This window comes from Petromyzon marinus, chromosome 49, assembly GCF_048934315.1.
Source record: "Petromyzon marinus isolate PM22_M1 ecotype Great Lakes invasive population chromosome 49, UKy_Petmar_22M1.pri1.0, whole genome shotgun sequence".
Taxonomy (NCBI): domain Eukaryota; kingdom Metazoa; phylum Chordata; class Hyperoartia; order Petromyzontiformes; family Petromyzontidae; genus Petromyzon; species Petromyzon marinus.
The window spans coordinates 7716439-7732089 of record NC_133715.1 but is presented as its reverse complement, the minus strand read 5'-3'; the positions used below and the strand labels follow the sequence as shown (position 1 = coordinate 7732089).

General features: G+C 51.3%; 2 protein-coding genes and 1 long non-coding RNA gene across 3 annotated transcripts; 2 read left to right on the top strand and 1 right to left on the bottom strand.

Moving 5' to 3' along the window:
- Positions 1 to 1447: 1447 nt before the first annotated feature.
- On the top strand, positions 1448 to 5597 carry LOC116952885 (claudin-7-A-like). The gene is made up of 2 exons (XM_032972539.2): positions 1448 to 2134; positions 3579 to 5597. The coding sequence occupies exons 1-2, from the start codon at positions 1901 to 1903 to the stop codon at positions 4437 to 4439; spliced, it is 1095 nt and encodes a 364-aa protein (XP_032828430.2). The 5' UTR covers positions 1448 to 1900; the 3' UTR covers positions 4440 to 5597.
- A 2838-nt stretch (positions 5598 to 8435) lies between these two features.
- On the top strand, positions 8436 to 9371 carry LOC142931124 (uncharacterized). The gene is made up of 2 exons (XR_012947144.1): positions 8436 to 8571; positions 8748 to 9371. It is a non-coding gene; the product is annotated as an uncharacterized LOC142931124 (long non-coding RNA).
- A 551-nt stretch (positions 9372 to 9922) lies between these two features.
- SAP18 (Sin3A associated protein 18) lies at positions 9923 to 15559 on the bottom strand. Its single transcript, XM_032972773.2, has 5 exons — positions 15423 to 15559; positions 14446 to 14533; positions 12328 to 12437; positions 11611 to 11733; positions 9923 to 10436 (listed from the first exon to the last, which is right to left on the bottom strand). The coding sequence occupies exons 2-5, from the start codon at positions 14515 to 14517 to the stop codon at positions 10277 to 10279; spliced, it is 465 nt and encodes a 154-aa protein (XP_032828664.1). The 5' UTR covers positions 14518 to 14533; positions 15423 to 15559; the 3' UTR covers positions 9923 to 10276.
- Positions 15560 to 15651: the final 92 nt, after the last annotated feature.

The window sequence follows — 15651 nt, the reverse complement described above, 5'->3', positions numbered from 1 at the left end:
CACATTCGTCAATAATAACGCTGTGGCCTTAAAATATACAATAGGAGACGTTTCGGGCAATTAGCCTTCTTCATAGCACATGCATAGAGAGGCCAGGCAGAGGTAGGGAGGGTTGGAGACTGAGCGTAACGCCATGGGGATTCTGATAGACAAGGGTCGGCAACCTGTGGCTACGAAGCCGCAGGTGGCTCTTTGGCTGCCCCCTTGAGGCTCTTTGGCTGCCCCCTTGAGACGCTTTGGCTGCCCCCTTGCGGCTCTTTGGCTGCCCCCTTGCGACTCTTTGGTTGCCCCCTTGAGGCTCTTTGGTTGCCCCCTTGAGGCTCTTTGGCTGCCCCCTCGTGTCTCTTTGGCTGCCCCCTTGCGGCTCTTTGGCTGCCCCCTTGCGGCTCTTTGGCTGCCCCCTCGAGGCTCTTTGGCTGCCCCCTCGAGGCTCTTTTGCTGCCCCCTTGAGGCTCTTTGGCTGCCCCCTCGAGGCTCTTTGGCCGCCCCCTTGAGGCTCTTTGGCTGCCCCCTCGAGGCTCTTTGGCTACCCCCTCGTGTCTCTTTGGCTGCCCCCTTGAGGCTCTTTGGCTGCCCCCTTGCGGCTCTTTGGCTGCCCCCTCGTGTCTCTTTGGCTGCCCCCTTGAGGCTCTTTGGCTGCCCCCTTGAGGCTCTTTGGCTGCCCCCTTGAGGCTCTTTGGCTGCCCCCTCGTGTCTCTTTGGCTGCCCCCTTGAGGCTCTTTGGCTGCCCCCTTGTGGCTCTTTGGCTGCCCCCTTGGGGCTCTTTGGCTGCCCCCTTGAGGCTCTTTGGCTGCCCCCTTGGGGCTCTTTGGCTGCCCCCTCGCGGCTCTTTGGCTGCCCCCTTGAGGCTCTTTGGCTGCCCCCTTGGGGCTCTTTGGCTGCCCCCTCGCGGCTCTTTGGCTGCCCCCTTGGGGCTCTTTGGCTGCCCCCTCGTGGCTCTTTGGCTGCCCCTTGATGTCAGTGCACACTTTGCTGTACCGCCTTCTCCTGGCGAGCCGAGTGCGTGCCACCTCCTCGACACCTCACGGGGTCGTGAGCGGGAATCGAACTCGGTCGAGTTCGTGAGCGGCCTCGTCGCGCCAAGTGCAGCGCGAACCACGTGACGCCACCAAAGACAAAGATCCCCCGTGTAGCCTGTGGCAGGCTGCTGGGGCAAGTGCTGTTAGCGAGCACCTATGAAGACCACACACGGCACACGACGGCGGGTGGGTGGCCAGCACCGCGCCCGGCCGCCTTTGTCTCCCCAATGTTTACACACCGCGCGAGGTACTCATTTGAGGCTGAGTCAACCGAGGGGATGCCCAGAACCCGGTTCTGCTAATCGTCACCGCCACCACCCCCACACACGGGGGGGGGGGGGGGGGGGCTGTGGCACGCACCTGTGACAGGTCCCCTGGGTTAATGTTTAAGCCGCCTGCCGTGTGCGGTCCAATCCAAGTTTGAGTCGCGGTGTCAAAGTCTCAGTCGTCGTGATTTGTGTTGTTGTCGTTGATGTGAAACGTTGAGGCAAGCTTGACATCGCCACCGCCTTCCTCGGCAGAGGCTCACGGCGAGTGTTTTTTTTGGGATGGAGAGTGGAGGAGCCTCTTGTTGGCATGCGGAGCCAGTTTTGTTGTGGCCGCTCTGTTTGTGACTTCTCGTGAAGAGTGATCGGACGGATTAGAAACGGTCTATCGGACGAGTTGTGTGTGTGTGTGCCTTTCTACAAGTTGTTCTTACGACAGCTAAAATAATCTTACGAATAACATTGCCCGCATTCTCTGGATTATCAGCGGCGCAAACTCCTCCTCCAACACTGCTGCCATCGTGAGAAGGAGCGACTCCACTAACACCACCGCAATAAAGAAGACGAATCTCCATCACCACCACCACCACCGCCGCCACCGTCGTCATAGTCATCATGGTGTCCACGGGACTCCAGATCGTGGCCCTGTGCCTGGCCATCGTGGGTCTGCTGGGCACGCTGGCGGCCACCATCCTCCCACACTGGCAGGTGACGGCTCACGTGGGCACCAGCATCATCACGGCCACGGGGCAGATGCGCGGTCTGTGGATGGAGTGCGCCTGGATGAGCACGGGATTCTTCCAGTGCCGCCCCTTCTACTCCATCCTCGCAATGAACCCGGCTCTCAAGGTGAGATGGGGCAGCAGCAACAGCAGCAGCATCTCAGTCGCCTTCATCATCCTTGGCACAATCGTCTCGAGCAGCGGCAGATGATAATCATGAGTCTCTTGTGCGTTGCTCCTGACTGCGTCCCAAAGGCAAAGATAGCGGAGAAACTTGGTTAAACTGCCTTGGAGACCCATCAGGAATGCCACCATTTTGATGTCTCCGATGACCTCCCAGCCGTACTCATTATACTTCAAGGCGTCTACAGCAAGGTCTTGATGCTGTTGTAATCCTCTTTGAGGTGCACCGAGTGAGCCCGGGGAATAGCCGGGTACTTCTTACCATTATGGAGCAGCACGGCTTTGAGGCTCCTGGATGAGCTGCTCTTTCTCCGGAGGAGTGGCTACGGGGAGCTCATGGCAGTGTGGCACCGGGGCGATGGATGAAGGAAGGTCCGGATACGTGGTAGCAGGTGCATTCTTGCCAGTCCGACGTTTGGAAGGGTCTACCATGCAGAAGTAGCAGTTGCTTGAGTGGTCAGTGGGTTCCCGCCAAATTCTTGAGATAGCGAACTTCATGTCTCTTTTCCCGTCTGTACCATCCTACAAAAATACATTGATTTCACCCATGACTAATGTGTAAGAGATTCTCGTAACATTTTTCATATATATTTTTTCAATAACATTGAAAACTGTAAAACATTTACAAGTTAAAAACTTTGACAATTTTTACATTTTTAACAAACTTTATAACAGAAAATTCCGAGCAACAATTGTCCATCTTACCTTCCAGAGTTTTTGTTGCATTGCTCGCAGGTGAAATGAGGTGCCCAGGGTTTGTCTTGATCCCTGACAGGCATGCTGAAATATGCCTTGTAGGCCTCAGACATCTTAGCAGATGCTTCCACAGAGTGACTTTCTCGCTCTTGTCTTGATAAATTGGCCGCAGACATCGCAAAATGCGTCTGCCGGATGCTTTCAGCCTCTTAATGCCACCTCAGAAAAATGCAGATATGTAGCCACTTAGGCAGCTGGAACTAAACTGAACTGGTGGGCTTAAGGCCTCCGTATTTATACTACTATTTATATTACTGAAAAGTTCTAGAATGTTCGAGAAGTTATTCCAAGTTTACTCAGCTCTGATTCTATCTGGAATGTGCTGGAAAATAGGTAAATTATTTAATATCACTATCCTGGTCACAAAAGCAAAGTTTGTGGGGAATAACAGCCATTTTCTGTACTTTTGAGGCATAAGCAATTAGGAAATAACACTTACTACCCAGGAACAAAAAAAATGTGTTACACAGTGTAATGTAATTGCTATTGTTACTACGCCAATGCTAATGTAGCTACTACGCCACTGCTCAATGGGCTTTACGGGAAATGAACTTCCGATTTTGATTATCCCCCCCCCATCCCATCTCTCCACCATCTCCGTCCAACGCGTGCGTCGTTCCGCCACGTGCCAGGCCGCGCAGGCCATGATGGTCATCTCGTGCGTGCTCACGGCGGCGGGCATCGGCGCGGCCACGGTGGGCATGAAGTGCACCCTGCTGCTGGGCCCATCCTCCCGCCGCAGCAAGTCGCTGGTGGCCGTGTCGGGTGGCCTCTGCCTCATCGTCTCCGCCCTCTGCATGCTCGTGCCGGTCGCGTGGAACACCCACAACACCGTGCGCCAGTTCTACGACCCGTGGTACCCGAGTCCCGTCAAGTACGAACTCGGCGCCGCCATCTACCTGGGCTACGCCGCCGCCATCCTCACCATGGCCGCCGGCGTAATGATGGCCCTGTCGTGCCCCGAGAAGCGGCGACGTGCCGGGCCGCCACGCCACCTTCGCCCGCGCCGGGATGGGCCGCCGCGTGGGGTGGAGTCCGCGGGGACCGGGACTCCCGAGGTCCACACGGGCATGAGTTGGGTGGCACCCCCTCCGCTGGCGTTCGTTGACAAATGGGCCGAGGCCACGGGGCCTATCGTGGAAAAGACGGTCAGGGCTCCGCGACAGGAAGACCAGAGCTCGCCCAAAGTTCACGGTGGGGTGAGTTGGGAAGACTCTCCGCCACTGGAGTTTGTTGATAAACGGGCCGAGGCCATGTGGCCAATCGTGGAAAGGAATATCAGGGCTCCGCGAATGGAAGGTCAGAGCTCCCCCAAAGTTCACGGCGGGGTGAGATGGCAAGACTCTCCTCCACTGGAGTTTGTTGACAGAAGAAGAGCTGAGGTCACGGGAGGAGGTGTTGCGGAGGTGGGGAGATGGTCACCCCCTGGAACGGGAGAACATGGAGCCGGTCCCTTGGTGATCCAGAATCACTACGCTCTCACCAACCTGTGAGTGGACACAGGAGATGAGTGAACACTTTGTCTCCTTCACAACGCTGTCTCTCCACGTAAAAAGAACAAATCCCATCAGCCTCACACCCTTTCAACCAGCATTGATTCTGGACAAGCAACACTCTGGGCCGGTTTTCGATATCCAGTGGCTCATCAGCAGTGTCAGGCTCGCTTGAATCAATTGGGGACGTGTGGATCAGAGGCACGGACACTGGCAACAGGAAAGATGGAACAGAAGATGAAAAGTGCGCAAAGAGGGCACGGCGAGACGCATGCTCGGAAGAGACGTGGAAGAGAAACGCGCGGACGCCAGGGACTTAACGTTGTAATTTGATGTTGTTTAACCTGGGGAGAACTTGGGAAACCAGGATGAGCCTTGTGGTTAGAAAAATAACCCTTTATACCAGTGGTCCTTAATCTGGGGTGCACGCATCCACTGGGGGTGCGAGATGCCCTTTCTGGGGGGTGCGAGACACGGCCAGATTTTTTTCGGAGATAAATCATGGAAACAGAAAGTTAGCACGGGGCACGTAAGAACAACACATACTTTGTTTCGTCAAACCCTCTGCGTATTTGTTAACATTATACATTTGTTTAACGATTGAGGACCAAAGGGGTGCAAGGCTGCAAGTCAAGGTTAAGAACCGCTGCTCGATACCTCAGTAAGCTCCGGTAAGGGAGTGAAGCCAACCCAGAGAAGGCGCAATCTCCAGATCTACCAACGCAACCGGCATGCACGCGTGTCCTCTGCTGCGACTGTTAAGATGGGTCAGACGGGACGAATGATCAGCATACGACTAAAAGAACACCAAAGGAGTATTAAATATTCCCGTACACAACTGTCGGCAGTGGCAGAACACGCGTGCCAACAAGGGACACTCAATTGATTTTGATCATGTTGAAGCTGTGTGCGAAACTAGTCACTGCTGGCCAAGACTAATTCGAAAATCTATTGAAATTTAGAGAAGTAAAGATAATTGTAACCGTTCTGATAGCTGCATGCCTATACAGGTCATCATCATACGTTGATGGTGATTTACTATGAGCAGACAAGAACAGGTATTGCGATTTCTTGCACCCATGGTGTGCATGCATAATGTATGAATAACCCAACCGGTAATGGATACCATAATAGTTTTTTTAGGGGTAGATCGCGTAAATAAATATCTAAATGTGTCGTTAAAACCCGCCACTGCCCGACACAGCCAACTAGTAAGGGTTGTCACATAAACAGAACGTGGCCAATTCGTCACTCGTACAGCATACCGGTGTGTTGGAGAGCCAAGCCACAACATTTACAATCCGAGTACGACGTTTCGCCAGTAATTGCAACTGGCTTCGGTAATGGATACCCATTGTAATTTATATGCACACATTAACCTCCTCTCCCTCACCCTCTGGTCTTCGCACCTGATTGGCTCACAAGTGACGACATGACATCTCTCCCTCCTCTATATCTGGCTGTCCGCCTGATGATGCTGGTTGTTGCAATTACCGGCGAAACGTCACGATACTCGAATCGTAAATGTTGTGGGTTTTACTCTCAAACACACAGGTGTGCTGAACGAATAACGAATTGGCATGTTTTGTTTACGTGAGAACCATTAGTAATTGGCTGTGTCGGGTGGTGGCGGGTTTAACGACACATTAATATTTACGCGATCCAACCCCCCAAGAAAACCCCTCTCTATTATGGATGGTCGCGAAAGGCTACGTGTTAAACTTCAATTAACATAATTATAAAAACAAAACCAGGATGAGTCTTATACATGTCCACATAAGCCACTTCATTTGGCTATCATTCGTGGCCAGGCCGCTTCTATAAAAAAAAAAGATACCGTATAACTCAAGTGGGCCTCACCTGGATTATATAACCAAAAATTGTTTCATCGTTTAGTTTCGAGTCTCATTTGCAAGCGTGACCTGGGGTGCACGAATCTGGCAGCAGCAGCGGCGGCGATCGCTGCCGTGCGTGGAATCCTATTACAGCGCTATTCCCTGGGAATTTTCCGAAACTTGCCAAAAATCTCGGGCCCCCGACGCCGCCGGCACCTGATGGCCTGGCCTTGCCAACGACGTCGGGGCCATCTCGAACGGGCCCAACGCGAGCAGCGGAGTGGACGGCGCGTGTTCAGCCGCGGTCGTTACGGCTCCGGCGGCTATAACCGCTGGGTTCGAACGGCGAGCCTCTGTGACGGCGAGGTGCAGCTCGCTACCGATGGGTCTTGCTCGCAGCAGCAGCGGCGGCGGCTTTTTGGCTGGCCATCGAAACAAAGACGGGCCACTGCATCGAGCGCTTTCGGATGCGCTTTTGCAGCCGTCTGGAACGCCCTTCCTTCCGATATTAGGAAGACACTGGCAGTTATACCACTTTTAAATAATCCAAATTGAAAATTCAGTTTTTGTGTGATTAGTTTGTTGTGCTTCCCCCGATTCTACAAAAGACAAATGAACATCAGATACCATGATGCCTGGCTTGTATTGACTATATATAAAAACTTGATTCAGTAGAAATATTGATGCAGTCATTCTAAGCTCTCAAGAAGGCCTTATCCTCAATCATATATAGAAATCAGTAAACTCGTAAGGGTGGAACAGCTACACTGATATTGTATAAAATGCAAATCAGAAGAGACAGCACGGTTGGCTCTGTACGGTGCGAACGAAGTTCAACATACACAAACACGGGCCACCTCGTCATCCTTCATGCAGGAAATAAAAATCTTGGGACTCAACGAGGCGTTTCCTGTATACACGCGTGACGTTATAATTACCGCCGCAACAGCTGTAATCATAGATTTTCCCTGCCCTTAATATTACACGTGCAAAACCCTAACATTAACATCAGTTTCTGAGAGCCTTCGGAAATCAACGCTGGCCACGTGCGCTATAACGGTGGCTGACCTGTCACACAGCGTGCACATTGACATTTACTTATGCAATTAGTGAATCATCTGCCACATACACATCCTGTAAAACCAATTTATTAAACTTTGGAGCAACGTGCATTTACAACAACATAAATGAACCCACCTGTGCCAAACTGTCAAACTGCAACATCGCATACAAATAAAGTATGGGAATTAAGTGTTTTTTTTTAAGTCGTGCTATATATTGCTGCACCTTAAAATATATTTTTTTTATCATTATATTTCTCGGCAGCTTATCCATCGCACAGCATCAGCACTACACACACCGGCGTTTTTATTCAACTGCTTTCACTTTTGCTGAAGACACTCAATTAAGTCAAAACCGTTCCAAAAAGCGGACAAGCTCACTGCGACCGCGTCGCTTGTCGCGGCCGCGTGGCTGCACAGCTCTCCGCGGTGTGCTTTCAGGCTGTACCACGCTCACCTAGCACGTGGTGCGAAACGTCGGACATCGTGCCAAACGACACGCTGATTTCAAACCCCAAATACGCCCATCAGACCTTCGAGTTCGTCGCTGTTTAGGCTTTGTTTTTTGTTTCATAGTACTAAGGAGACGCCTGTTATGTTTTATTTATAGAAAAATTATTAACTCGCAGCACCAAAACTTGCTTCACACAATGCTACTTCAGCGTGCAACCGTTTCGTCATCGGCAATAAAAGTGTACCGAGTTTCACGGCGGTCGCCTTGCTCTACGTGCATGTGCATAACGCCTCTTGTGCATTGCTTTATGAGTCGAAGACTGACGTCAAGAGAGCAAAGGACGCACGTGGTTTATGGTTTACGAAGCCCGCTGACCCAGATGCATCCAGGCGCGCTGTGCAGCCGGCGCGCTGACCCAGCGAACGCGACTTTTCCGTAATTAAAACAAAATTTTTACACAATGACAATCAAGAATCCACCGACACACATTTGCGCGTTTCCGCGAACAGCAAAACATTTACATGTACCACCTGTGCTGAACTCCTACAAACGATAATAAAGTAACGTGTAATTAAAGCCTTTGTAATAACAATTATTTACAGTCGTGGTAGGTCGTGAAGATCGTTTGACCATACTTAACCACTTGGGCCGGCTATGAAATTTAGGTCGGTCGGGTTCAAAGTGCAGTGCGCTAACCGCTGCACAACCACTCCAAAACCCGGTACAGTACCGACTTAAAAGCTATCCGCACCTTAACATAACCAATGTATGAACTCTAATAGGCATTTTGATTTAAAGCTTTCGTGACTGCAGTAATTCATATTCTAAGTTTTTTCGGTAAAGTCACGTTGAAGAGAAACAACAAAATAACAAAATATATAGAATTTTTTATTGTTTTATATATATTTTGTTATTTTGTTGTTTCTCTTCAACGTGACTTTACCGAAAAATCTAATAGGCATGTTAAAGGCCAATTATTTCAAATACGTTGATCAAGTATGTTGCTCGATGAACCCAGTGATTCGAGTGCGATTGCCAGCCACGTCTAACGTCCGTGGCGAGTAATAACTGAACCAGTCCTAGGTTCGCCCCACCTTCACCAACTCGCACCAACCAGCGTGGTGAAGTATGGTCAAACGACTCTCATATCCGACATAGTGTGGGGAGGGCCTTCATCCGACGGTGGATTGACAAAGTTGAATATTAGTTTTTGAATGTGTTTTGGACAAATCACGCCATTGTACATTTTCTAGATTCGCACACCCCTTAAGATCCTACGAGCGCGTAACACTCGTGTCGACTTGTGACCCGATCATGTTCCCGAATCGTGACCGTGCATTGCATCGCACGTCGGGGCAACTCGTTACACCCCTACTGGGTGTCGCTGCAGACGCATGTATAAGAAAGGTGTGTGTGTGTGTGTATCCAGAGTCACAGAGAGCGTTAAAGGTCACGTGACGTTACTCCCAAAAGGGGCAAGTGCCCTCGCGCCAAGTGTGCCAAATTCGAATGAATTCCACTCGCGAATGAATTACGCGCTTGCCAAAGAGCAAACCAACGGCAACATCACCATCCGCGCTCGCGGAGAATTACCACAGTCGCGCCTTGAGCGTGCGCTCCGGTTTGCAAACCCTGGCCAGGTGTTCACTTGCGACTCCGCAACCGCTGACTTTGTGTGCAGCCAGGATCAAAAGTCATCGTCACCCCCGATCCACGGTTCAGCTGCGGCGCTCTGCCTTAACGGGCTCCTCGGCTGCCATCTCCTCCATCGTTCTCCGTCCGCTGCCCTTCTCGCCGTTAACACAAACGTGTCCCCCCTCCGCTTCAGCACCTCCGATATGCCAATCCTGGGCCTTCTTCTCGCTCTGCTGTCTTGAGAATAATACTTTCATTGTATATAGCATCATTCATGCGAACAGCATCCCACAACTCTTCCGTTGGGCCTTCTGTAACGTCCTTCGTCATCAAACCGTGCCCCTCGTAGAACGCGTCCAATCCAGTTCTTCTTGTTCCGGAGCGTTTCGCAATGTCCGCGTATTTTTTTCTTTCAGGGACACTCCCCCACTTGCGTTACCACGGATAAATCACGAGAACAATCGGTGTTCACTCCATTCCTACAGCACAAGGCCTTAGTCAAGTCCAGGGCAATGGTGGCTGCCCGGTTTTACTCAAGCGAACTGTCGGTAACTTGTCACATTTTTGGACCGTGACGCCGACACGCACGCACGGCCTACTCGCTGTTCGAATACCGTCACCGTATTTTTACCGTCAACTGCCAAGCGGACGGCGCGCGGCATCCACCGTCAGGACACCCGCACGGTATTAACCAGGGCGGCCGCTGGCCTCGAACCGCAAACCTTTTGCGACGAGCGGCAAAACGCGCCGCCACTCGGCCGCGTCACCGACAACGGAGAGTTGAAAGTAATAATAAAAAAACATGTTGATTCACGCCGAGCCCCCAGCGGTGAAGTTTCACCGCGAGACGCTCTAATACGGACGCAGCATGCGACTGGGCAGGGGGGGCCCGCGTCCCGCGAGCGTGATGGCAATGTCCAGAAAGTCGCCGATTTGAAACTTCTGCGACTGCAGCGTCATGATGTCGTCCGCACCCTTGCGGCCGGCGATCGTGCTGCCGATCTCCCGTACCCTGTGAGCGACAGGGGGAGGTGGTGGTGGTGGTGGCGAGGGGAAGGGGGCGGTAGTAAGGGGAAGGACAAGATCGGACAGCGTTGTGGCTTCTGCAATGCAGCGGCGGGGTTGAGCGGAAAAGTGCTGCTCGCTACCATTCAAAGGGATCTCAGAGGTAGCTCTGTGATATCTGCTTCTGCGGGCCGTTCTCTAAAACTGTTTTATGGAAAGCGCAAATGTGGATTGTTGATATAAGTCGGGATAGAGAGAGATGCTCCCGCCTATTTGTGCTGACATTGCGAGGGGCTGTTTCACGAATCATATTTTGCACCCATTCACAAAAAATTACTCATTCACCAATTCACGAGCGTTTTGATACTTGGGATGTATACTTATTATACATAACCAATACGGTAATGTTAGACTTAAGACAGACAGAAGGAACGCAATTGTACACATTTTACGTAAGATACCAGAAATAATACAAAAGAGACGGTAAGGATGAGACCACCAGATATATATTTTTTTAAATTCTTGAATCGAGCTGTGACCCAAAAATCGTGACCATCGATCAGCCTACTGACGGGGTCACTCATTACTTGCAATGCGATCGCCACCTGGACTACCCGGCCACCCCGCTGTGTTCGATACATAGGCTGAAGAAGAGAGGCACAATGCTAGATTCATGGACCCATGTTTTTTCCGTCTCTTTCACCAGTTTTATCCCGATTGTGCCATCTCCATCGTGCCATGAAACGCAAGAATCCATTTGGATCTGTCGGAAACCCTTTTCGGGGTTACGGAACGGCCAGTAGAAGTGGATACTGCAGAACTGCCTCTCGATTTTCCTTCAAGTGGCCCTCGGTCGAGACTGTAGGGGTGCAGCACTTTCCCACTCGCCCCGCCGCTGAGACATTGATGTTATTGCCGCAGCTAGGATTTATCCAATTTTAGTGCAAAACCAAATTGAATGTGATGGGGTTTTTGTGTGTGTGTAGTCATTGATGGCTGGGCTGAGACTATCAACTTTATAGCGCTGAGAACTCAGTTTGCTCACAGGTGGCTACCTGGATTCTTACCCAGGCTCTGAGCTACCTGGCCACCTCACGATCCCTTTGGGCGACCGAACGCTTCGCGATAGAGGACATCCCCCGCATTCGTCACAATCGACGGCAAAGAGCTGGGTTCGTCACCTGTACACGGGCCGCTTGGGGTCTGGGTAGACAATGGCAAAGCTAAAGTGAGTTCCCTTCCTGCGCGCCTCTGGGTTCACCTCCTTCACCAGGCTGGTCAGCTCCTTCAGCGTGGCATCCAACCTGCACGCGCACACACACACACACGTGGCATGTGGTGGGCATGGGCGAGTGGCTTGGTGGATGGATGTGTGTATGAAAGTGGGTGCATGGGTAGAGGAGCAGTGGTTATCGAGCTGTGCTATGAAACCCGGCGACCAGAGTTCGATTCCCGCTCTCAGCCAGGAACGGTTATGAATATCTGACCCAGTCCTGGGCCTCTCCTAGGTCGACTCAGTTTCAAACGAGTACCTGGTGCAGTGTGTAAACATCAGCATTTGGGAGACAAGGGCAGCCAGGCGTGGTGTTGGCCACCCACCCCCTCGTGTGCCGTTCCAGGCTTCAGAGGTGCTCGCTAACAGCCCTTGACCCAGCAGTCTGTTTAAGGCTTTCCGAGACATATTTGTCTTAGCATGCGGACATGATCTGTGTGCCCGACTACTTGCGTAAATTCCTTTTACGATGGGAGTGGGGCCTCCCCGGTGCTGCTGTTGTTTGGGAGCACACCATTGCGTGTTCTTAAATACTACCGGCGAGACACAGGCGAGCGAGCGAGCGACCGAGCGTTTCGCGGGCGAGCGGTTGTGAGTGTTTGCTGGCGGACGGGCGGTCGCTCACCACGTGTAAATCTGCAGCTCGGAGGTGGGAGCGCTGCCGCGGGCGAACTCGTCCGTGCGGTGGTGATGCCCGGTTTTACTCGTGAACACGCGCAGCAGAAGGGGGCACGTCTGACGCGGGGGGGAGGGGGGGGTGCAACGTCAAGAGCGACAAATCGGGACTTCACTCGTGAAAATACAAACACGTGCGATGTTTGTGAAAGCGATCGGCATTATTAAGTGTCACATGAGCACTGCGGGATTTGGTTGCTCATCTCCCGTTTTACAGCCCTCAGCCAGCCGTGGAAAGCCCACATTCCGGTGACAGGGGTAAGTCTATCTCCACGTGGCAACAAATGTTGACCTCACCCGCCTATCATACGACGCTGTTTTGTCCACTGCTGGATGAGGGCTTGCCCCACGCCATGGGGTTACCTGAACCCATACTTCACCACGGCTGGCCACTGCGGGTGAGTGAAGGTGGAGGCCATGGATTAGCGCGGTTGGCTACGTGCGGTGCAAAAGAAGTTCAACATGCATGCGCATGTAGACGTGTGGGAGCATAAACGTTGCACTGCCCACAACGTAACCTTCGGGGTGGCCTACAGAACCTGGTTTGCACACGCTGGTCAGCCATCCAATCAAGCACCACTCAGTCCTTGACAAGTTTTTCCTTTTGCATTCTCCTCTATGCCTAGTCCCACGATAACCTGTGGCCGGTGAGTCGAATACTTCACTGATCATTTCAAACCCGAGGCGTTGCTGTGCATTCACAGACGTCAATTGCGTTATAGTAAATCTGGTCACCAACACACAAGACACACACACACGCGCTAAAGATTCCCACGCACGCGCTAAAGATTCCCACGCGAAGTCTTAAAACAGGCTGCTGGGGAAAGTTGCTGATGGTAGCAACATAATGAAAGTCCCGCACGGTAGGGGGCCGTCATATATGACGTCACGCGCTTTTGGACGATTTTTTACCCCCCCCCTCTCTCGTCACACGGCGTCACAAAAAGTCAGACCCCCCCTCAAATATGACGTCACAAAGCTCTGCCCCCCCCCCCCCAAAAAATATATATAAAACATGCTTTAAATCGCTTTCAACTATTGTCATTGTAGTGCGTATTTAATGTGGCGCTGCACTCTGATGTTGTAGGAGAAAACATTTATTAAAACGTCAATTTAATTAAGTAGAACGTGTTGTCTATATTAATTTAAAGTTGCGCATTTTGATGTGACGTCACATTTCTCAAACCCCCCCCCCCTCTCGTCACACATCGTCACAAATGTCTGCCCCCCCCCCAGGTGCGTGACGTCATTTATGGACGGCCCCGTACACGAGAGTGGGTTGCAAGAACCACGCCCGGCCGCCTTTGTCACCCCGATGCTGATGTTCATACACCGCACCAGGTAGTAATTTTAAGGGTAAGTCGACCTAGGGGAGACTCAGGACCGGTTCAGATATTCACTGCCACATCCTCTCTCGTACCGGACATCGTTCCACCTCTTCTCTAGCCCGTGCCAGACACATAGACAACAACAATAACAACAAGCGCCATTCGCCACTAAGTGGCGGTGACGTCACCACGACGCTTGTGCCAGGCTATGTGCACCTTGAGGCCACGTGAAGTGTCGAATGCCCGCTGGCAAGAGGTCACGGGGCAGACCCAGGTGCCACGGGTCGACTCACACACACATTACACACACGTGTGTGTGTAATGTGTGTCACACATTACACACACATGTGTGACACACATTACACACGTGTGTGTGTAATGTGACACACATTACACACACACGTGTGTGACACACATTACACACGTCTGTGTCACACATTACACACGTGTGTGTGTTACACACATTACACACGTCTGTGTCACACATTACACACGTGTGTGTGTGACACATTACACACGTGTGTGTAACACACATTACACACGTGTGTGTCGAACGCCCGCTGGCAGGAGGTCACGGGGCAGACCCAGGTGCCACGGGTCGACACGCACACACACACATTACACACGTGTGTAATGTGTGTGTGACACACATTACACACGTGTGTGACACATTACACACGTGTGTAAGACACATTACACACACGTGTGTAGTGTGTGTCACACGTGTGTAGCGCGCTAACCTTCTCTCTGTCAATGGGTTTATCCGGCTCCCGCTGAGTCGTGTCCTGTGCCAGCCGAGACTCGAGCGCCATTGTCCGCACGCGAATGCTTGGAGGGGGAACGAGAATCACTTTACTTGTGGCAACATTTATCTGAAATATTTTCACCGAAACAGGCTTCTTCCTTACCACCACCACGAACCAACCAACCACCACCAACCACAACCATCAACCACGACCCACGCGCAACACTCCCCCACTCGGAAGCCAGCGTGGCCATGTTGGGTAAGGGGAGTTGATTTCTCATTCTTTTTGGGTTGTACATTAAATAATTTTAAAAAGTCCCCATACATTTCCTAAGAGAGTCTCTAATCGGGACTGGTTTGTGCTAACTGTAATTAATTTACTGAGTGGTCGATGTTGATTATATTTCCACTGACTTAACTTCAACGAGGTTTGACCTTAATGTAACGTGTCAGCAAACTTTTATTATTTTATTTTTCATACCAATGACATTATTTCGTATTTTTGTTTCCGTAAAGGTTGTATCTGTTATTCGTTAGCTACCAATAGGTAACTATTCATATGCTAATACACGACGGTTCTTCCGTGTAAAATAGCTGGCCAAATCGATAAAGGCGATCATCTAATAACAATAAACTGCCATAATTACAAGTTTGTTTGGGTTAGATCGCGTTAATATATAAATGTTAAACACGCCACCACCCGACACAGACAATCAGTAAGCTTTTTCACGTCAACAGAATATGCCAATTCGTTACTAGTACAGCAATAGCCGGTGTGTTGGAGAGTAAATCCACAAACATTTACAATTTGAGGAGTACGACGTTTCGCTGATAATTACGGCAGAACAGTCCGATGCTGGATGTAATTGCCAGCGAAACGTCGTACAACTCAAATTGTAAATCTCGTGACAAATCCCTTATTAATGTTTGCACGTGTCGGGTGCTGGAGGGTTACGACACATTCCTACTTACGCGATCTAACCCAAAAACGTTGATTAACACATTCCTGCGGAGGGAGCTGGTAGGAACGTCGGGTTGCTCGGTCAATGGCCAGGGTCAATGGCGGCACCACGTGGTGTGTTCAGGACAATATGCCCGACTATGAGGGCGGGCACAAGCCGGAGTGAGTAGGTTACACGTTGAGTTGTATAAGGGCACCACGGGGTGACCAGCCCCTCCCCACCCAGCCCCTCCCCACCCA